The sequence below is a fragment of the Bufo gargarizans genome, chromosome 4 (assembly GCF_014858855.1).
Source record: "Bufo gargarizans isolate SCDJY-AF-19 chromosome 4, ASM1485885v1, whole genome shotgun sequence".
NCBI classification, from domain to species: domain Eukaryota; kingdom Metazoa; phylum Chordata; class Amphibia; order Anura; family Bufonidae; genus Bufo; species Bufo gargarizans.
Window position 1 is genome coordinate 303,670,391 of NC_058083.1, and position 21,310 is coordinate 303,691,700.

At 42.4% G+C, this 21,310-nt stretch overlaps 1 protein-coding gene across 1 annotated transcript in view; it reads right to left on the reverse strand.

The window, feature by feature from the left end:
* The window catches only part of LOC122935391 (titin homolog), an 848,771-nt gene that overhangs the window by 190,033 nt on the left and 637,428 nt on the right, over positions 1-21,310 (reverse strand). The window contains exons 72-74 of the mRNA XM_044291163.1: positions 20,570-20,617; positions 9,119-9,163; positions 8,334-8,381 (exon numbers count right to left, since the gene is read on the reverse strand). Of these exons, the coding sequence (XP_044147098.1) occupies positions 8,334-8,381; positions 9,119-9,163; positions 20,570-20,617 (141 nt within the window). The remainder of the gene's footprint in view (positions 1-8,333; positions 8,382-9,118; positions 9,164-20,569; positions 20,618-21,310) is intronic.

The window sequence follows — 21,310 nt, forward strand, 5'->3', positions numbered from 1 at the left end:
ATTGCTCGTTGCCTCCTGTTGCCTCTTACTCCGCTTCCTCCTCTAAAGCCTCCTCATCCGGTCAGTGTAACACCTTCACCACAAACTTCAGCAAAGCCAGGGGTAAACGACAGCAGGCTGTTTTAAAACTCATCTGTTTGGGGGAAAAGCTCCACACCACGCAAGAGCTGTGGACGAGCATGGAACAACAGACAGATGAGTGGTTGGTGCCACTGAGCCTCAAGCCTGGCCTGGTGGTGTGCGATAACAGGAGAAATCTCGTGGGAGCTCTGGGGCTAGCCGGTTTGATGCACATCCCTTGCCTGGCACATGTGCTGAATGTGGTGGTGCAGAGGTTCCTGAAAAATTACCCCGATATGTCAGAGCAGCTGAAGAAAGTGCCTGCCGTCTGTGTGTGCACTTTCGGCATTCTCACACTGCTGCTGCTCGCCTGTCTGCACCGCAGCGTAACTTCGGCCTTCCCACTCACCGCCTCATATGCGAAGTACCCACAAGGTGGAACTCCACCTTGCACATGTTGCACAGACTGTGTGCTGGGTGAGTCGCTCTGTGAAACAGCACCACTTCACTACCAATGAGTGGGCCTCCATGCGGGATGTGGGTGCCGTGTTGCATGTTTCAAGTACTCCACCAACATGGCCATTGCCTATGACGCAGTCCTCAGCGTTACTATCCCACTTCTGTCTCTTCGAAAAAACACTCGGGCAATGATGGAAGAGGATGTGACACAGGAGGAAGACGAGTAGGAAAGGGGATCATTTCCACGGTTATCAGGCCAGTCATTCACAAGTGGCTCGGAGGGTTGGTTAATGCACCAACAGAGGCCAGGTACACAGCTTGTCGTTGCCTCTGGGCAGCCTGGCACACATGAGCGACTACATGCTGCAGTGCCTGCTCAATGACTGCTGAGTTGCCCATATTCTAACCAGTGCTGATTACTGGGTCGCTACCCTGCTGGATCCCCGCTACAAGGACAACGTGCTGTCCTTAATTCTATCACTGGAGCGTGATCTGAAGATGCATGACTACAAGCACACACTGGTAGACGCTCTGCTGATGGCATTCACACCTAACAGCTGGGGCTCAGTGAAAGCACAAGGCGACAGGAGGAAGAGGAAGAAGTCGCCAACGCAGCCCACGGACCCTCTACACAACTGCTCGGTCCTCTTCTCCTAAAAATCGCTTCTCAACCATTACAGAAGAAAAACTCTCCACTCTACTCTGCAGATCTCATCTGACCACCTGTGCACTTGACCCAATCCCATCCTACCTCATCCCTAACCTCACCACAGTGTTTATCCCAGCCCTAACTCATCTCTTCAACCTATCACTAACCTCTGGTGTCTTCTCCTCTGCTTTTAAACATGCTACCATTACACCTATCCTCAAAAAGCCTTCACTTGACCCATCTTATTTGTCCAGTTATCGCTCATATCACTTCTTCCGTATGCCTCAAAGCTACTTGAACAACATGTCCATTTAAAACTGTCCTCTCACCTCTCCTCCTACTCCCTCGTTGACCGCCTACAATCTGGCTTCCGACCCCACCACTTGACTAAGACTGCTCTTACCAAAGTCACCAATGACCTACTAATAGAGATGTCCCGAACTATTCGCCAGCGAACAGTTCCCGGCGAATATCGCATTGAGCAAACTTTGACACTGTACCTCACAGTCAGCAGACACATTCCAGCCAATCAGCATACTTTCCCTCCCAGACCCTCCCACCGCCTATCAAAAAACAAGGACAGCATCCATCTTAGATTAATTCTGAAGCTGCAGTGTCACAAAGTTGTAATCGCAATGCGATTAATACAGGTTATATTAATTGCATTGCGATTACAACTTAGAGCTGGGTTCCTAATGGTTATATTGATAGAATATAACGAAGATTGAGAATATAGTGCTATATTCGTTGTCAATTCTAGCAATACAACCATTAGGAACTCAGATCTAAGTTGTAATCGCAATGCGAATAATGCAGGTTATATTAATCGCATTGCGAATTCAAGCTAGCGAATGCAAGCTAAGTTCCTAATGGTTGTATTGCTAGAATTGACGAATATAGCACTATATTCTCAATCTTCGTTATATTCTAGCAATACAACCATTAGGAATCCAGCAGCTCTAAGTTGAATTCGCAATGCGATTAATATAACCTGCATTAATCGCATTGCGATTACAACGTTCTCAAATCCGACAGTACATTCTAGCATGGAGCTGTTCCCATGGTGATGGGGATGCTCCATGAGCACGGAAGTCGGCAGAAGCTCTAAGTTGAAATCGCAATGCGATTAATTCAAGTTCTATAAATCGCAATGCGATTTCAACAGAACTTCTGCTGACTTCCGTGCTCATGGAGCATCCCCATCACTATGGGAACGACTCCATGCTAGAATGTACTGTCGGATTTGAGAAAGTTGAAATCGCAATGTGATTAATTCAAGTTCTATAAATCGCATTGTGATTGCAACTTACCACACTCTGCATCAACTACGCAATTTTCCATGGGATTTTTGCCATGGATCGCCCTTTGGCATGCCACAGTCCAGGTGTTAGTCCCCTTAAAACAACTTTTCCATCACTATTGTGGCCACAAAGAGTACCTGTGGGTTTTCAAATTCGCCTTCCTATTGAAGTCTATTGCGGTTCGCACGTTCGCAAACATTTGCGGGAATTCGCGTTTGCCGTTCGCGAACGGAAAATTTTATGTTCGAGACATCACTACCTACTAACAGCCAAAACCAATAAACAATACTCTGTCCTTCTTCTCCTTGGCCTGTCCTCTGCCTTCGACAGTGTTGACCACTCCCTTCTGTTGCAAACTCTCTCATCTCTTGGCATCACTGACCTGGCCCTCTCCTGGATCACATCATACCTCACAGAACGGACATTTTGCGTCTCCCACTCCCGCACCACCTCCTCGACTCATTCCATCTCTGTTGTCCGGTGTCCCGCAAGGCTCTGTCCTAGTACCCCTGCTCTTCTGGTCCAGACATCACCACCTTACTATCAAGAATCCCATAATGTCTATCTTCTATATCATGCTTCTTTGCCTTTCACTTTCTAAAACTTAACATGGATAAAACAGAATTCATCATCTTTCCCCCATCTTGCTCACCCCCCCCCACAGACCTATTTATCACGATCAATGGCTTCACACTATCCCCGGTCAACCAAGTCCGCTGCCTTGGAGTAACGTTGGATTCTGCCCTTTCCTTCCAACCACACATCCAAGCCCTTTCTACCACCTGCCACCTCCAACTCAAAAACATCTCCCACATCTGCGCTTTCCTTAACTTTGAATCTGCAAAAATGCTTTTACATGCCCTTATCATCTCCCGCCTAGACTACTGCAACATTTTCCTCTGTGGCCTTCCATCTAGCACTCTCGCACCGCTCCAATCTATCCTCAACTCTGCTGCCCGACTAATTAATCATTCGATTTACTCCTGCCAATCCCTTCACTGGCTCCCCATTGCCCAGCAAATTCACTTTAAAGTACTAACAAATACATACAAGGCCATCCATAACCTGTCCCCTCCCTACATCTCTGAGCTTCTTTCCCGGTACATCACCACACGCACTCTCCGATCCTCACAAGACCTCCTTCTCTCCTCTCCTCTTATCACGATTTCTCCCTCACATCCCCCATACTCTGGAACTCGCTACCCCAACATATAAGACTCACATCTACAGTGGAATCCTTCAAAAGAAACTTGAAAACCCACCTCTTCAGACAAGCCTACAACCAGTGACCCTGCTGCCTCTATAAAGCCATGACCAACTTCACCCGCACCTACTGTGTCCTTCTCCCATATACCATGTAGATTGTAAGCCCTCACAGGCAGGGTCCTCTTTCCTTCTGTATGAGTTTGTAACTCGTTTTGTTTATGATTAGTGCAATTGTCTGTATTATGTATGTATACCTTTTCTCATATGTACAGCGCTATAATAATAAATAATAATAATAACGCAGCTGGGGCACCGCCCACAACACCTCAGAAGGTAAGGGTTAGCATGGCCAAAATGTGGAAAAGCTTTGTCAGCACGCCAAAACAACCAGCAGCACCAGCTGATACGGAACGTTTTAGCAGGAGGCAGCATTAGTGGAACAGTACGTGTGCACATGCCTACACGTACTGACTGATGGGTCTGCCCCATTGAACTTCTGGGTGTCCAAATTGGGCACATTGCCTAAGCTTGCCCTTTATGCCTTGGAGGTGCTGGCCTGCCCTGCAGCAAGTGTATTGTCCGAACGTCTGTTTAACATGGCAGGGGAGTAATCACAGACTACCGCAGCTGCCTGTCCACAGTCAACGTGGACAAGCTCACATTTATTAAAAAGAACCAGGTATGGATCCCACAGGACTTGTCCGTACCTCCTGCTGAGTAGACAAGTATATTGGCCGCACCCAGCCATTGTTAGACTCCTGCGCACTTTCTCTTTGTGTTCTCTTTTCTATTTCCTGATGTTTTGGTGTCTTCCCAAATTTATAAATAAACAAATAAAGGTAAAAAAAAATAAAAAAAAAACTGTGTTGGCTACCTCCTGCTTCTCCACCACTGCATTCACCTACACCGCCACGTCCACCGTTTCCTCAACCTCCTACTCCACTTTGACCTCTGTCTCCTAGCTCAAGGTTATTATTTTTTAATTTTTTTATATTCTATGTTATTTTAAGTAATTTGCCTCTCCACATTTGTTTGCTGGGCAACTGTTTTGCTCTTACCCCATTTTGCTTCCTTTTACAGCCCTCTAGCCCTTACTATGACGATTTTACAGTCATTTTAGTGTACCAAAGTTCAGGTCCCATTGACTTCAATGGGATTCGGGTTCGAGTTCGGGTCAAGTTTGGGTCCCGAACCTGAACTTTGACCCGAAGTTCGGCCAAACCCGGCAAACCTGAACATCCACGGGTCAGCTTATCCCTATTCGTTATTATTCTTTATAATTGGTGTTTTTTAATAAAATATAACAGTACAAGGATATTAATAATACACAGTATGTGTTATGATTTTAAAGAAACTGGTGGCTGAGATGGACCAAAATGATCAAACATTTGTAGCCATTTATACTGTAACTTTATAGACAAAACTTAAAGGGGTTGTCTGAGATCAGAAGAAAATGGAGCAGTATCACTAAATGTCACAAAAAAAAAAAAAAAACATACTCACCACTCCTCACCACTGTCATCTTTGCCATCACACTCTGGTCTTCAAACCAGTATTTGATTTCTTGGCAGCATGGTGACCTGTTGTGCACGGGATGTCACCCATGCAGCCAGGAAGATGTCTTAGGCCCCTTTTCACACGGGCGAGAATTCCGCTTGGGTGCAACGCGTGACGTGAACACATTGCACCCATACTGAATCCGGACCCATTCATTTCAATGGGGCTGTGCAGATAAGCGGTTGCAGTTTTCACGCAACGCAGGCCCCATAGAAATGAATGGGGATTCGTGAAAATAGCAAGCATCCGAAAGCAAGTGTGGATACAATGCGATTTTCACGCATGGTTGTTAGGAGATGATGTTAGTAAATTGATTAAAGTCAATTTACTGTTATATTTCCCCTTATAATATGGTTATAAGGGAAAATAATAGCATACTTAATACAGAATGCTTATAAAAATGTGGCATGAGGGGTTAAAAAAAGAAAAAAATTACTCACCTCATCCACTTGTTCGCGCAGCCTACATCACCTTCTTTCTTCCTCTTTCAGGACCTCCCAAAGGACCTTTGATGGCGTAATCGTGCTCATCACGTGGTGAGCGTGGTGACGTCAGCGCAGGTCCTGCTGAATGAAGATAGAAGATTTCTATCGTAATTCAGCAAGACCTGCACTGACGTCACCGACCTAACCACGTGGTGAGCGCGATTACGTCATCAAAGGTCCTTTTGCAGGTCCTGAAAGAAGAAGAAAGAGAGAAGCTGCGCGAACAAGTGGATGAGGTGAGCTAATTTTTTATTTTTATTTTTTAACCCCTCATGACAAATTTTAGTAAGCATTCTGTTTTAAGAATGCTATTATTTTCCCTTATAACCATGTTATAAGGGAAAATAATAAAATATACAGAAAACCTAACCCAAACCCAAACTTCAGTGAAGAAGTCCGGGATCGGGTCTGGGTACCACAATCAGTTTCTTCAAAACGCATTGCACTCGGCAGAAAAAACTGAGCAACGCAAGACAATTTCTGTAAAAACTGACTGAAATTGCGTACAGTTAGTGTTCGGTCAGTGATTTTGATCAGGGATTTTGATCCAAAATCAGGTGCAGCTCTAAACACAGAACAGGTGGAGATCTTCCTGTGCAAACTCCAATCCTGGTTTTGGCTCCTAATCACTGATAAAAATCGCTGACCAAAATACTGATATGTAAATTATGCTTTAAGTACTGCAGAATAGGGAGCAAAATGCTGGAAATGGCAGAGGAGAACGAGGTGTGTATGACTTTTTGTTATTATCTTGGACAACTCCTTTACCTTAATGACTTACAGTACAGACCAAAAGTTTGGACACACCTTCTCATTCAAAGAGTTTTCTTTATTTTCATGACTATGAAAATTGTAGATTCACACTGAAGGCATCAAAACTATGAATTAACACATGTGGAATTATATACATAACAAAAAAGTGTGAAACAACTGAAAATATGTCATATTCTAGGTTCTTCAAAGTAACCACCTTTTGCTTTGATTACTGCTTTGCACACTCTTGGCATTCTCTTGATGAGCTTCAAGAGGTAGTCATCTGAAATGGTTTTCACTGCACAGGTGTGCCCTGTCAGGTTTAATAAGTGGGATTTCTTGCCTTATAAATGGGGTTGGGACCATCATTTGCTTTGTGGAGAAGTCAGGTGGATACACAGCTGATAGTCCTACTGAATAGACTGTTAGAATTTGTATTATGGCAAGAAAAAAGCAGCTAAGTAAAGAAAAACGAGTGGCCATCATTACTTTAAGAAATGAAGGTCAGTCAGTCCGAAAAATTGGGAAAACTTTGAAAATGTCCCCAAGTGCAGTCACAAAAACCATCAAGCGCTACAAAGAAACTGGCTCACATGTGGACCGCCCCAGGAAAAGAAGACCAAGAGTCACCTCTGCTGGGGAGGATAAGTTCATCTGAGTCACCAGTCTCAGAAATTGCAGGTTAACAGCAGCTCAGATTAGAGACCAGGTCAACGCCACACAAAGTTCTAGCAGCAGACACATCTCTAGAACAACTGTTAAGAGGAGACTGTGTGAATCAGGCCTTCATGGTAGAATATCTGCTAGGAAACCACTGCTAAGGACAGGCAACAAGCAGAAGAGACTTGTTTGGGCTAAAGAACACAAGGAATGGACATTAGACCAGTGGAAATCTGTGCTTTGGTCTGATGAGTCCAAATTTGAAATCTTTGGTTCCAACCACAGTGTCTTTGTGCGACGCAGAAAAGGTGAACGGATGGACTCTACATGCCTGGTTCCCACCGTGAAGCATGGAGGAGGAGGTGTGATGGTGTGGAAGTGCTTTGCTGGTGACACTGTTGGGGATTTATTCAAAATTGAAGGCATACTGAACCAGTACATCTTGCAGCGGCATGCTATTCCATCCGGTTTGCGTTTAGTTGGCCATCATTTATTTTTCAACAGGACAATGACCCCAAACACACCTCCAGGCTGTGTAAGGGCTATTTTACCATGAAGGAGAGTGATGGGGTGCTGCGCCAGATGACCTGGCCTCCACAGTCACCGGACCTGAACCCAATCGAGATGATTTGGGGTGAGCTGGACCGCAGAGTGAAGGCAAAAGGGCCAACAAGTGCTAAGCATCTCTGGGAACTCTTTCAAGACTGTTGGAAGACCATTTCAGGTGACTACCTCTTGAAGCTCATCAAGAGAATGCCAAGAGTGTGCAAAGCAGTAATCAAAGCAAAAGGTGGCTACTTTGAAGAACCTAGAATATGACATATTTTCAGTTGTTTCACACTTTTTTGTTATGTATATAATTCCACATGTGTTAATTCATAGTTTTGATGCCTTCAGTGTGAATCTACAATTTTCATAGTCATGAAAATAAAGAAAACTCTTTGAATGAGAAGGTGTGTCCAAACTTTTGGTCTGTACTGTATATATGATTTTGTCTGTTCCTAAGGTAATTACTAAGTAGTCCACATAATGTCATGTTTATATTGGTTTAATATGCTTTCAATATACAAAGTGTATGTCTATTCAGTAAACATAACTGACACAACTTTGCATAGATTTTGTTGGCTCAGACAGACTTAAAATGTTTACTAACCCCTATTAACAATTATTTTGAACCAAATAATACAATAACATATTCAGTACCTTTGGTTGTTTTCTTAGATTCCTTTTCCGGGATTTGTCCTGTTGTTTCTGAAAATAAAATAAATAATAAATCTAAAGTGGAATCTTATGCATTGTGGGGGAGATTTATCAAACTGTTGTAAAGGAAAAATGGCTTAGTTGACCATAGCAACCAATCAGATTCCACATTTCATTTTCCAAAGGAGCTCTAAAAAAAATGAAAGGTGGAGTCTGACTGGTTGTTTTGGGCAACTAAGCCAGTTTTCCTTTACACCAGTTTTGATAAATGACCCCCCCCCCCCCCTTTTCCCTTGTTCTTTACTGTGCTAATCATTGTACTCTCTACTGTTCTTCTTGGGCAACATCAAAAGAAATGTCTCAAGACACTGCCTGACTAGAATGACAGATAACAGTTACTCAAGCATTGTTTCATTGCACTAATCACTGATAAGGGATCTGTTTATTTGAGAGGAGCTTCATTGAACCCAGCCCATGATAACCTAACGGCTTCAATAATGAATAAAAAGAGCAGGATGTGATGGCTGCACAACTTGCCATTAGGAACATCTGCACCTACCCATATATAAAAACGGATACTCATATCAATCATAGATAATTAAAAGAAGCATAAGTAAGTTTAGAAAGGTTATATACATACTTACATTTTATATATATATATATATATATATATATATATAAAAAAAAAAATATATATATATATATATATATATATATATATATATATCCTACATTAAATACATACGTACATATAATACACAGATATAATTAGCATATTTTTGGCTCACCATTCTTACGTCCTATGTGTTCTTCCAGTTTTTCTGCTGGAATTTCTAAACAAAATATAATGTCTGTTATTTTAGGGGTAATTATTTTAATTGCCTTCAGAAGTTCTGCATCTTATGCTATATTATCACTGTTGCAAATGTTATATTGTTAAACAATTTTATACTGTATGGTCTCAATGGAAAAGCAAGCAAAATTTAATATCCCCAAAAAACATTTTAAGATATTTATGTTCTATGTTATACTCATTAGGATAACATCATAAAAAGTATAGGATAAACATGAAAACAGTAATCTGTACAGAGTATAAAAAAATGTAATCCCTAAGAATCCTGTGCACTAAGTAGGCAGACATTCCAACATGCTGCCTCATATTTTCTAAAATATAATGTATAAAATGTAACACCTTTAAATTTATACTGATTAGAACTGGATATTGATAACTGATATTCTTCATTTACTAAACAGTTTTTATTTTCCAACAGTACATTTTTTATGTTGTTCGTATATATATATGGTTATGTGGGCAGTCATCTTGCCTGGGCTGATGTTAACATCATGGAACATAAGCAGCAGCTATATGAACTATAGGGACCTGAAGACTGGAGAAAACTAGAAAACATGACTTCTATGGGAGAGTGTGAGAAGCATGCTGTGTGACTTGTGCAGAGGTCACTGTGCTGGGAAGGGGAGGATATAAGCCTTGAGCATGATCCTCCATGGTTGATGTCATCATATGTTAGCTATATATTAGTGTTTCTTTTCATTGTAATCCTGCCTGTCCTATTAGGTTTTAAAACATTTTTATTGGAAGCAAAACGTCAGTGACATAGTAGATGATAATAATTCAGAGGTACAGGATGACAATCAAAATGATACAGGCATTATCGCATCAATAATATATATATATATCTAGTTAAAGCATGGCCTAGTGCATCCATATTTCACTTTATCACATACATGAATAGGACACTCATTAATCTTTATTTAAATAATATTAAATATTGCATAGGTAGAAACAATGAACAAATGGGTGTGGAACAACTGAATGAGAAAGAGACAGTTATAGCTGGATTGGTGATCACTATTTTAAAGAGCTAGGTGGGAATAAGGATTGGGGGAGGGTTCTGTATTGTCTCCTAATGCCCCAGTTACGCTCAAATAGGTGTGGCGTGTTGGAGACTAGCTTTTCCATACGGCATATCTGATCACATTTAGTAAGCCATTGCAAAATCAGCAGGGGGGGGGGGGGGGGGTGGTTGTCTTCCAGTTAGTGGCTATCAGCAGTCTCTCTGCTGCTAATAGGTGTTGATAAAGGCAGCCTTCTTGCCAGGTATTATAAGGTGGGGCTAGCATACCCAATAGGCACATCTGTGGTGTAGGTGGTATCACTCTATTGTGCAATTCGGCCAGCACTCCACAGACAGTGGTCCAAAAAGGGGTAAGGACTGGACAAGTCCACCAGATATGTATATAAGTGCCAACGTTTCTGAGATATCTCCAACAGCTAGGGGAGGTAGTGGGGAATATTTTGTGCATTCTCTCAGGGGTGTAGTGCCACCTAGTGAGCATTTTGTAATAATTTTCGTGAAGACGGGCACATCTGGAAACTTTGAGAGTTTGTGCCAATAAGGCTCTCACTTCTTCTTCTGAGAATGAAAGTGTGAGATCTACTTCCCATTTAACAATAAATGGGGGTTTACTTGATAAGTCTTTTGGGAGAAGTGAGGTGTATTGTTTAGATATTTTTCTGACGGGGTTCCCTAGTTCCCATAGCCATCTGTTCAAAGCAGTTTGGAGTGGTGTCACTTGGTACTTGTAGCTTTTTGATAGTGTTGCAGAGATGAGACTTCTGAAATTGGGTAAGGTTTAGACTGGGTAATATTGTAGTTGTATCTACTCTCGGAGTATGTCCCATATCGCAATGGTCTCATTTTTGCAAGCCTCAGTCAGTGAAGAACTAAACTCCGGGAAGAGTCCCACATGACGTCCCTGATTTTCAGGAGGTGTGCCATAGTTTGACGGTGTTACGGGTTATCGGGTTAGAGACACTTAGAAGATCTGTCTTATTTGTTCTAAGCAAAACTAGTGAGTGTAGAGGTATGTTCGACATGGATTGTTCAAGAAATATGTCTAATGTACCTGGCGGGTTATGCAGCCATTCCAGGACTCCGGGTGGCCTTATAATTCAAATGGAAATCTGGGATTCCCAAGCCCCCATTTTTTTGTAGACTTTTTGAGCATTTTTGAGTATTTTACTCAGTTGTGCAAAGAAGGACTGTGGAAGAGGAATTGGCAGTACCTGCAACTAATATAATATTTTTGGGAAAAGAATACATTTGATAAGGGATCTATGCCAAAACCATGAGGTGAATGGTATGTCCCATGTTTTAATGAGAGTGCTAATAGTATGTGGGAGGTTTCTATAGTTCTCTGAATAAAGGTCGGAAGGATGAGGGATAAGGTTAATGCCCAAGAAAGGGATACTACGTGATAACCACATGAAAGACACTGCCTGACTAGAATGACAGATAACAGTCACTCAAGCTTTGTTTCAGTGCACTAATCACTGATTTAGGGATCTGTTTATTTGAAAGGAGCTTCATTGAATCAGAAGTTGAAAGGGGCAGACCCGTCATTCAATACATGTAGGCGTGTGCACACATACTGCTCCACCATGTTGGTGAAATGCTGCCTCCTGCTAAGACGTTCCATATCAGCTGGTGGTGCTGGTTGTTGTGGCGTACTGACAAAGCTTTTCCACATTTCGGCCATGCTAACCCTGCATTCTGAGGTGGTGGCAGTGCCCCATCTGCAATGGCGACCTCTTCCTCTTCCTCTGCCTTCGACTTTTGCTTCCACTGTGCCCCAGCTGTCAGGTGGGAATGGCACCAGCAGCACATCTACCAGCGTGCGCTTGTACTCGCGCATCTTACGATCACGCTCCAGTAAGGGAATTAAGGACTGTACATTGTCCTTGTAACAGGGATCCAGCAGCGTGGCTACCCAGTAATCAGCACAAGTTAGAATGTGGGCAACTCGGTGGCCATTGCGGAGACACTGCAGCATGTAATTGATCATGTGTGCCAGGCTGCCCAGAGGCAACGACAAGCTGTCCTCTGTGGGAGGTGTATCGTCTGTGTCCTCTGTATCCCCCCAACCATGCACAAGTGATGTCCATGAGCTGGTCTGGGTGCCACCCTGCTGTGAACATGGTTCCTCCTCCTCCATCTCCGCCTCCTCATCCTCCACCTCGTCATCCTCCTGATGAGGATGGGGTGAGGATGCCAAAAGCCCGCACAGACGGCCTGCACTTTATGCAGCAGCTCTGACATATCGGGGTAATTTTTAAGGAATCTCTGCACCTCCAAATTCAGCACATGCGCCAGGCAAAGGATGTGCGTCAAACTGGCTAGTCTCAAAGCTGCTGCAAGATTTCACCGATTATCGCACACCACCAGGCCGGGCTTGAGGCTCACTAGCACCAACCACTCATCGGTCTGTTGTTCAAGGCCCGTCCACAGCTCCTGCGCGGTTTGGGGTTTGTCCCCCAAAACAAATACGTTTTAAAACTGCCTGCTGTCATTTACCCCTGGCTGTGCTGAAGTTGGTGGTGAAGGTGTTAAGCTGACCGGATGAGTAGCCAGTAGAGGATGAGGAAGCAGAGTAGGAGGAGGAAGCAACAGTAGGCAAACTGAAGCGCCCTGCAATCCTCGGTGGTGGAAGGATACGAGGCAAACTGCTATCCGCCTTGGGCCCAGCCGCCACATTTACCCAGTGTGCTGTTATGGAGATATAATGTCCCTGACCGTGCTTACTGGTCCAAATATCCGTAGTGAGGTGCACCTTGCCACAGATGGCGTTGCACAGTGCACACCTGATTTTGTCCCCCACTTGGTTGTGCAAGGAAGGGATAGTGGCGGAATAATAGTGGCGGCTGGGCATGACATACTGTTGAACAGCCACCACCATGAGGCTTTTAAAACTCTCTGTCTCCACCAGACAGAATGACAGCATTTCAAAGGCCAGTAATTTTGAAATGCTGGCTTTCAGGGCCAGGGGTAGCGGGTGGGTAGGGGGGTACTTCCTCTTCTGCTCCAGTGTTTTGGAGATGGAGAGCTGAACGCTTCCGTCGGACATTGTAGAGATGCTTGGTGACCAAGATGGTGGTATTGCTGGCAGATCTTCTCTTTGCGGGGTGGCAGGTGGCACTGTCACTCCAGAGGTGGATGAAGAGGCGGTGACTGCAGCAGAAGAGGAAGCAGGAGGAGCCAGAGTCCCTTCTTGTTTATTTTAGGTGTCTACTTCACTTCAGCTCGTGCTTTGCACTTAAATGCTTGGTCATGCAGGTTGTGCTCAGGTTGAGAATGTTTATGCCCCACTTCAGCCTCTGATTGCACAGCGTGCAAACCACTAGTGTCTTGTCGTCAGCACATTTTCTGAAGAACTGCCATGCCAGGGAACTCCTTGGAGCTGGCTTTGGTGTGCTCTGTCCCTTGCTGAGGTGGGCAGAAGCAGGCGTACTGTCTAGGGGACGGCCGCTCCACTTTTGCACCCTGCTCCCTCTTCTGCTGTGCTGGTGAATCTGTGCAACCACCACCTCTTCCTCCGAACTATGCAGATCACTCACATGACCTTGATTCCATGTGGGGTCGAGGATCTCATCGTCCTCCACATCATCTTCCACCCAGTCTTCACCCCTGCCCTCCTTGTCGGTCTGCACACTTTCGAAAGCCCCAGCAGTTGGCACCTGTGTTTCGTCATCACCCAAGATGTGCTACGATGGTCCTCCCATGTACTCATCTTGAAACATAAGTGGATGGGCATCGGTGCACTCAATCTCTTCCACTTCTGGGGCAGGGCTAGGTGGATGGCCCTGGGAAACTTCTGCTTTTTGAGTCATCAAAAAGCAGAACAGACTGCTGCATGACTTGGCTTGGTGTTTTTCAAATAGCAGAATAAGACCACAGTATCTATAGGGTGTATCTCACACGTACAGATGCAGACTATGCCGCAATTTAAGATTTTTGCCCAAAATAGGTGTTTTTTTTAATAGCAGAATAGAACCACAGTATCTAAAGGGTGTATCTCACAAGTACAGATGCAGACTAAGCCGCAATTTAAGATTTTTGCCCAAAATGGGTGTTTTTCTAATAGCAGAATAGAACCACAGTATCTAAAGGGTGTATCTCACATGTACAGATCCAGACTAGGCCGCAATTTAAGATTTTTGCCCAAAATTTGTGTTTTTTTAATATCAGAATAGAACAACAGTATATAAAGGGTGTATCTCACAATGACATATGCAGCAAAGGCTGAAAAATTTTGTTTTGTGTCCTAAATGTTAGAAAAAAAATGTCTCACTGGTACCATTGTGGATCCCCTTCCTCTAACTCGAAGGGTGTGAGTATAGGTTTCAATAGAAATATCCCCTTTCTCTTTAGTGACCAGATCAGCGACCCTGAAGGTAGATATCTAATGATTAAAGGGAAAATAGGACAACAGTCATACACATTCATCAATGTTTATGCACCCAATATTAAACAAACCATTTGGATCAAAAAAGTCATGTCCTTAGTTACTCCCTTTCAGGAAGGTATTACCATACTGGGGGGTGACTTCAATGTAGCAATAAACCCTTTACTAGACTCTTCTTCACACAAATCAGCACATTCCCATAAAGCTCTCAGCTCTTTAACAAACAAGCTTTGGAATTCACATTTAATAGACACCTGGCGTACACTACACCCTGAGGCCTCGGAATACACTTTCTATTCTTCTGCCCACAACTCATATCAACGCCTGGACTACTTATTTATTACTAAAAATCACATTGGGCTATGCTCTGAAGCAGAGATGGGATCTATCTTATGGTCGGATCACGCTCCGATCTACTTATCATTGTCGGCACCCCAACAAAGGAACTATAACAAACCTTGGCGGCTGAATGAATCCCTAATGGGGACCCCAGAGACCAAAGAGCGACTTCATCTCCTTTTAGAGGAATACTTTAATTTAAATAACACAAGATATATCACCCCAGATTCTCTGGGATGCCCACAAGGCCAATGTATTAACTTAAGCTCCTATCTTAAAAAGAAACGGGAAAAACAACTGGAATCACTATATGAACAAATTAAAAAATTTGAGGGTTTACATAAGAGTTCACTTCTTAATTCGCACTTAGAGGAACTTAATAAACTTAGAACATCTCTTAAAAATCTTCTAAACACAGCCTCAGCTAAATATTACTTGCATTCCCAACAGAAGGTATTTGCCCATGGCGATAAAGCTTCGAAGTATGTCACCCAGAGGATCAAAAAAAGAAAACTAGATAACTATGTGCATAAACTAAAAGAGGCTTCAGGATCCCTGATCTTCGACCCCTCAAAAATTGCATCCCAATTTAGGAACTATTATGAAGCCCTATACAATTTAGACCCCCCCCCCCCCCCCAACCAACCACTAACGCCACACAAGGTAGGAACCCTGGCAAAAGTTTTCTGAAAGATCTCTTACTATCAAAATTGTCAGAAGAAGCCAAAACATCTCTCCAAGCCCCATTCACCAAAGATGAACTGAGAGAAGTCATAAAGAACTCACCTAAAGGGAAAAGCCCAGGCCCGGACGGGCTCCCAACCCCTTACTATTTAGCCTTCCTCGATACTTTGATCCCATATATGCTTCCAATATATAATGCGTCCCTAGAGAACAAACCTCTTTCGGCTGACATGACAAAGGCAAATATCATCCTTATCCCCAAAGAAGGCAAAGACCATACTCAGTGCCCAAACTTCAGGCCCATCTCTCTTCTTAACATAGATCTCAAATTTCTCGCAAAGCTACTAGCCAATAGATTGGCGAAATTTCTCCCCTCGCTTATTCATAGGGACCAGGTTGGCTTTGTCAAGGGCAGAGAAGGTAAGGACAATATGGCTAGAGTCCTAAATATCTTACATTATGCAAAGACAAAATCATTACCAGTGGCACTTCTCAGCACGGATGCCGAAAAAGCCTTTGACAGAGTCAACTGGTCCTTCATGAAGCAAGTCCTCACTTCCCAGAACTTCCCACACGCCTTTTTACATGCCATAGATGCCATGTACTTTAACGCCTCCGCTTCCATTTCAGTTAATAGCACAATATCACGCCCATTCAGAATAAAAAATGGCACTAGACAAGGGTGTCCATTGTCCCCCCTGCTATTTGTTCTGACGCTTGAACCCCTTCTTCAAAAAATCAGAAACTACCCCACTATCAAAGGCATAACCCTCGGAGATCAAGAACACAAAATTGCAGCCTTCGCGGATGACATGCTTGTTATGATCAGCAATCCAAAATCCGTGCTGCCCAATATCTACCAACACCTGGAGAACTATGAAATTTGTTCCAACTTTAAAGTGAACCATAGTAAATCATTTATCATATGCTCAGGACTATCAGCCTCAACAAAAAAATAAACTAGCACAAACATCCCCCTTTAATTGGACAGCTCCTTTTCTGACATATTTAGGGGTCAAAATTGGCATAGATCCATCCCAATGGTTTGCGCTGAATTATGACCCTCTGTTGTTGGAAATAACCAAGATAATTAAAAATCTTGAACTGCCAATACTTTCGTGGTTTGGAAGGAAAAATATTTTGGCCTCATTTATTCTTCCGAAACTGACTTACCTACAACAGACTCTTCCTATTCAGGTCCCCTCCGTCTTCTATAAAAAGGTAAGATCCCTTTTTAGCTCATTCATCTGGTTGAACAAAAAACCCAGATTGTCTTACAAGGCGTTGAACAGGGCAAAAAAATGGGGAGGCATTGCTCTACCGGACCCCGAAATTTATGGTAAAGCCGTTCTCCTAGCCAGAGCAATAGACTGGTTGAGAGAACCCCCCAACAAGTCTTGGGTCTCTATGGAACAAGACTTGGTAGGTTGCAACCTTAGAGCCTTCTTATTAGGCCACAGAACTGTTCAAACATTGCCCCCATCAGCTTCCTCCTTAATAAGAGCAACATTCTCTGCCTGGAAGGGGCTCAACGATTCTCAACACTGTATACCCTTTCCCTCCATAACCCTACAAATTAGAGATATTATGAATTTGGCACCTAAAGCTTTGCTGGATAGTGTGATAGGTTCACTTAAAAATTCCACTACTCGTGTAAGGGACATACTGAACGAATCCCATTTTTACTCCTTAATAGACCTGAAAACCAGACTTAGTTATAACCACACAAATACCTCCCCTCTTCTTTTCCTGAAGGCATATCTTCAACAAAATATAACTTGTAAGGAGTTCTCACGCACACCGGTCTGGTTAGAAAACCTCTTAGACAGTACACAATATCCAACCAGACTAATTTCCCAGATATACGAGAAATTAAGAATGCCTAATGCTCTCTTTACATCGGCGTATATTAGACTATGGGAAAGAGATCTGAATAAAACATTCTCCAGACAAGAAATAGATAAGATACTGATCTCTCCACATAGAGCATCAAGATGTGTTAGAATTCAAGAGAACTGTTATAAAGTGGTGACAAGGTGGTATAAAACACCTGATAAAACCTGTCTGTATTCTGCATCAGCGTCCGACACATGTTGGAGATGCTTAAAAGCCCGAGGATCCTTTATACACATCTGGTGGGATTGCCCTCCGTTAAAGGAATGGTGGAAACAGATATTTGTAATTTGCAACAAAGTCTGTTCGTCTTCACTAGCACCTCAGCCGGAGCTGGCTCTGTTAAATCTATTTCCTAAAACCAATGGAATCCGGAACACTGACCTATATAAACAATTGATTAACGCAGCTAGATACTTGATCCCGCTCCACTGGCTGTCACCTGAAGTCCCTTCTATTGAAAAATGGTGCTCCAGAGTAGACCAGGTATATAGGCTTGAGGAAATTTCTAACTGGGAATGCAGAACTATTCAAAAATTTAGATCTAACTGGCTCGCTTGGGAATCGTACAGAGGATTCAAGAATGGGTAATCATAGGTAGTTCTCAAGTAAATTGGAAATCTCCTATTTCTCTCTCCCAATTCGCTCAATATATATCATGTCGCACACGTTCATAATGGTGTACATATATACTCTGTCTGAGTAACATAGTCCAATAGTGAAGCTTCTCTCTTGAAATTTGGTTATCTGCTAGAACTCTCGCTACCTATTATTAGAACAACAATAGTTATATAAATAAACATTGTGTTGGCGCATCTTTAGTCTGCGATCGTACATGTATCATACTAATGTTGATTGTTTGATTCTCATGTGGTACAGGGAGAAATGTCATAACTCTCCTCTGTGCCGTGTTTATTTGTATCTATGCTTTTACAAATAAAAATATTAACAAAAATCACTCCAGCTGATTAGCTGTTTGATGAGGAGGTGGCTCTCATACGAGCACTGCTTCCTCTTCAAGATTACACATTGTCTCAGAAGTCTTGTTGATGCAGTGTAAAAAGTAGTTGCCCTATTAAAGTGAGTGCAACAAGTGTTTGTAACTACATCATGCCAATAAGACTGCTGAGATGATGAGCAGCATAATCTTGTAGAAGAAGTAGCTCTTGCACGAGCATCACCTCCTATTCAAACAGCTGATCGGGGGTGGGGGTACTGGGAGTAAGATCCCCAATATTCAAATAATGATGACCTATCCAGAAAAGAAAATCCCATGTAAATCATTTATTATAATGAGGAAAAATGTTATTGTCTAGCTTTGTTTCTAGTGCTTTATCAAGTTTTTTATTTGGTGTTTCTAAAGAAAATACTGTATTTTTCAGACTATAAAAGACATACCTAGGATTTAGAGGAGGAAAATAAGACCTCAGATCAGACCCCCAATCCTTCTCAGATCCCAAATCAGACCAACATTCTTCATCAGACCTCAGTTCAGATCCCAAAATCAAACCCTAAGCTCCACCAGCCTCAGATCAGACTCCCAACAGACTTAGATCAGACCCTCCCCAAACTCCATCTGCCTCAGTTCAGAACCCCATCAGCCTCAGATCAGAGATTTAAAAACAAATTTTACCTTGTTTGCTCCGGATGGTGTTACCCCTCTGTGGATCCAGGATTCACTGCTCCCTGGTCTTCTTCCTGCCCACGCTTCACTGTGACCTGATGTCACACAGTGTCAAGTCATAGTTCGCGCGTACGTGCGCTACATCGTGACACTGTACACAGTCAGGACACAGTACAGAGCGGAGCCCAGAAAAAGACCACGGAGGGTGAGTACAGTCAAAGCAACGCTTCCCTCATGACTTTTTCCATCTTCTGCATACTGATGACCACTTCCATAATGGAAGTGGTCATTAGCATTCAGACTATAAGACACACCAACATTTTCCCTCCACTTTTTTTTTGGGGGGGGGGGGGTGGAGAATGCCTTATAGTCTAAAAAAATATGGTGATTGATGATTGATAGTGGTGTTACATTGGAGCTTCTCTGGGGCTTTAACACTGGTCTACAGTTTGGAAAGGCCATCAATGTCTAATCAGTGGAGGTCCAACACATACTACACACTTTCTTGCAGCGTGTCGCTGAGTTAGAATCGTGCATATAATGCATAATGTGTCCTTATAAATAATGAAGGGGGCTCAGCCCTCACAGGAGAAGTCTTCAGAGTCTTCAGTCTCTTCGTTGTACTAATCACTAACAATAGTGTTTAAAAAGGTCATCTTGATCAAAACATCACATTTGCCTTAGAAATATGTTTGCCTTTACATTTAAAGTGCACCCCTCACTGCTTTTCAATGAATAATAATATTAAATATGTATATATATATATTTTAAATTAACCTGTCAGGTGTTTTATGATGCTATATTTATGAGTAGTATATGATACAGTGAGAGAACCTGAAGTGATAAATAGGTTCTTGTGATTTGTAGCAGCATTTCTGTATAAAAAGAAAAGTAAACCCTGGCAGGACTCGTAGTAGAGATGGTGAGAGTCCTATATATCCCATACACATATGTTGACTTACAGTCTTTATCTATACATGCTGATACAGGGAGAGATGTCAATCACTGTATATGGACAAGATAATCAGGACTAACTATCCTAGGAATCCTGTCAGGATTTAAAATTAAAAACCTTTATCACAGAGCCCAGGTTCTCTCCCTCTGTGGTATCCCTCATTTTTTTTTTTTTTAGAGAGGGCAGCATACATCATTTGAAAGGTTCTTATTTCCTGTTATACCCCTGTTAAAGAACTAATTACCTATACATGAATCACTTTTTTTTCCATGTCTTTAAATTACTTTATTGGTTGAAGCGTAATGACTTGTTTAGTGAGGCCTTTTTTTTTTTTACTAAAATACTTCTACTGTTGCTCATAAGGGCAGACAGCTGCTAAATTCATTCAATAGCTGGTCCAAAAACACATAACAGAATTTTTATGAGAAAAAGATCTTGAGAAAAGATTACTTGTATGAAAATTAGGTGTTAGGTATTTACCTCTCTTTATTTCTTCTGTTTTCTTTTCAGTTTTTGCCACTGGTATTTCTACAAATGATAATGTTAGACATTTATCAGGGAAAATATAAGATATAAACTTGCTGAATAATTTACATTTTTATTGTGTCAATTAAAGGGTATCTGTCATGTCAATTAATTATTGTTAGGGCACCTAAGAGGAGAGCCTCACCAATAAGTTCCTCCACATGTAGTACCATAAACGTCTGTTTGAGGGCATGTTTACTGCATGGTGTATAAATCAGTGCTTAAGCTCTGTGCAAGTAGAGCTAACCTGCCTTGGTAGTCTCCTCAGTCTCTGAATGGCAGGGGGAGTTGAAGACATATGAGCCCTCGTGCCACATTTTAATTAGAGGGCTAAGAAAGGATTTTTAACATTTTCGACTTTCTAGGTAAATTTTTTTGTGAAGCATTATTACTTTATTTCCGATATCTAATATTGGGTAACTTATACTGTAGTTACATCAGCTGGTTAAAGATAAGGCCGCGCTCCATCCTTCCCTACATTGTATACCCGCTCACCGTTGACATAGCAGCGATGAGATTATGTGGCTGGAGGTATATTAGGCGGTCAGTGGAATTTTTTTTACTGTAGGTCAGTGGAGTTTAGGCCCTAAAAATTATGTATCCAACTGACAAAAAAGAACAAGTGACTATGTGGCTGGAGGTACATTAGACGATCAGTGCATAACAAATTTACTATAGGCCAGTGGAGTACAGGCC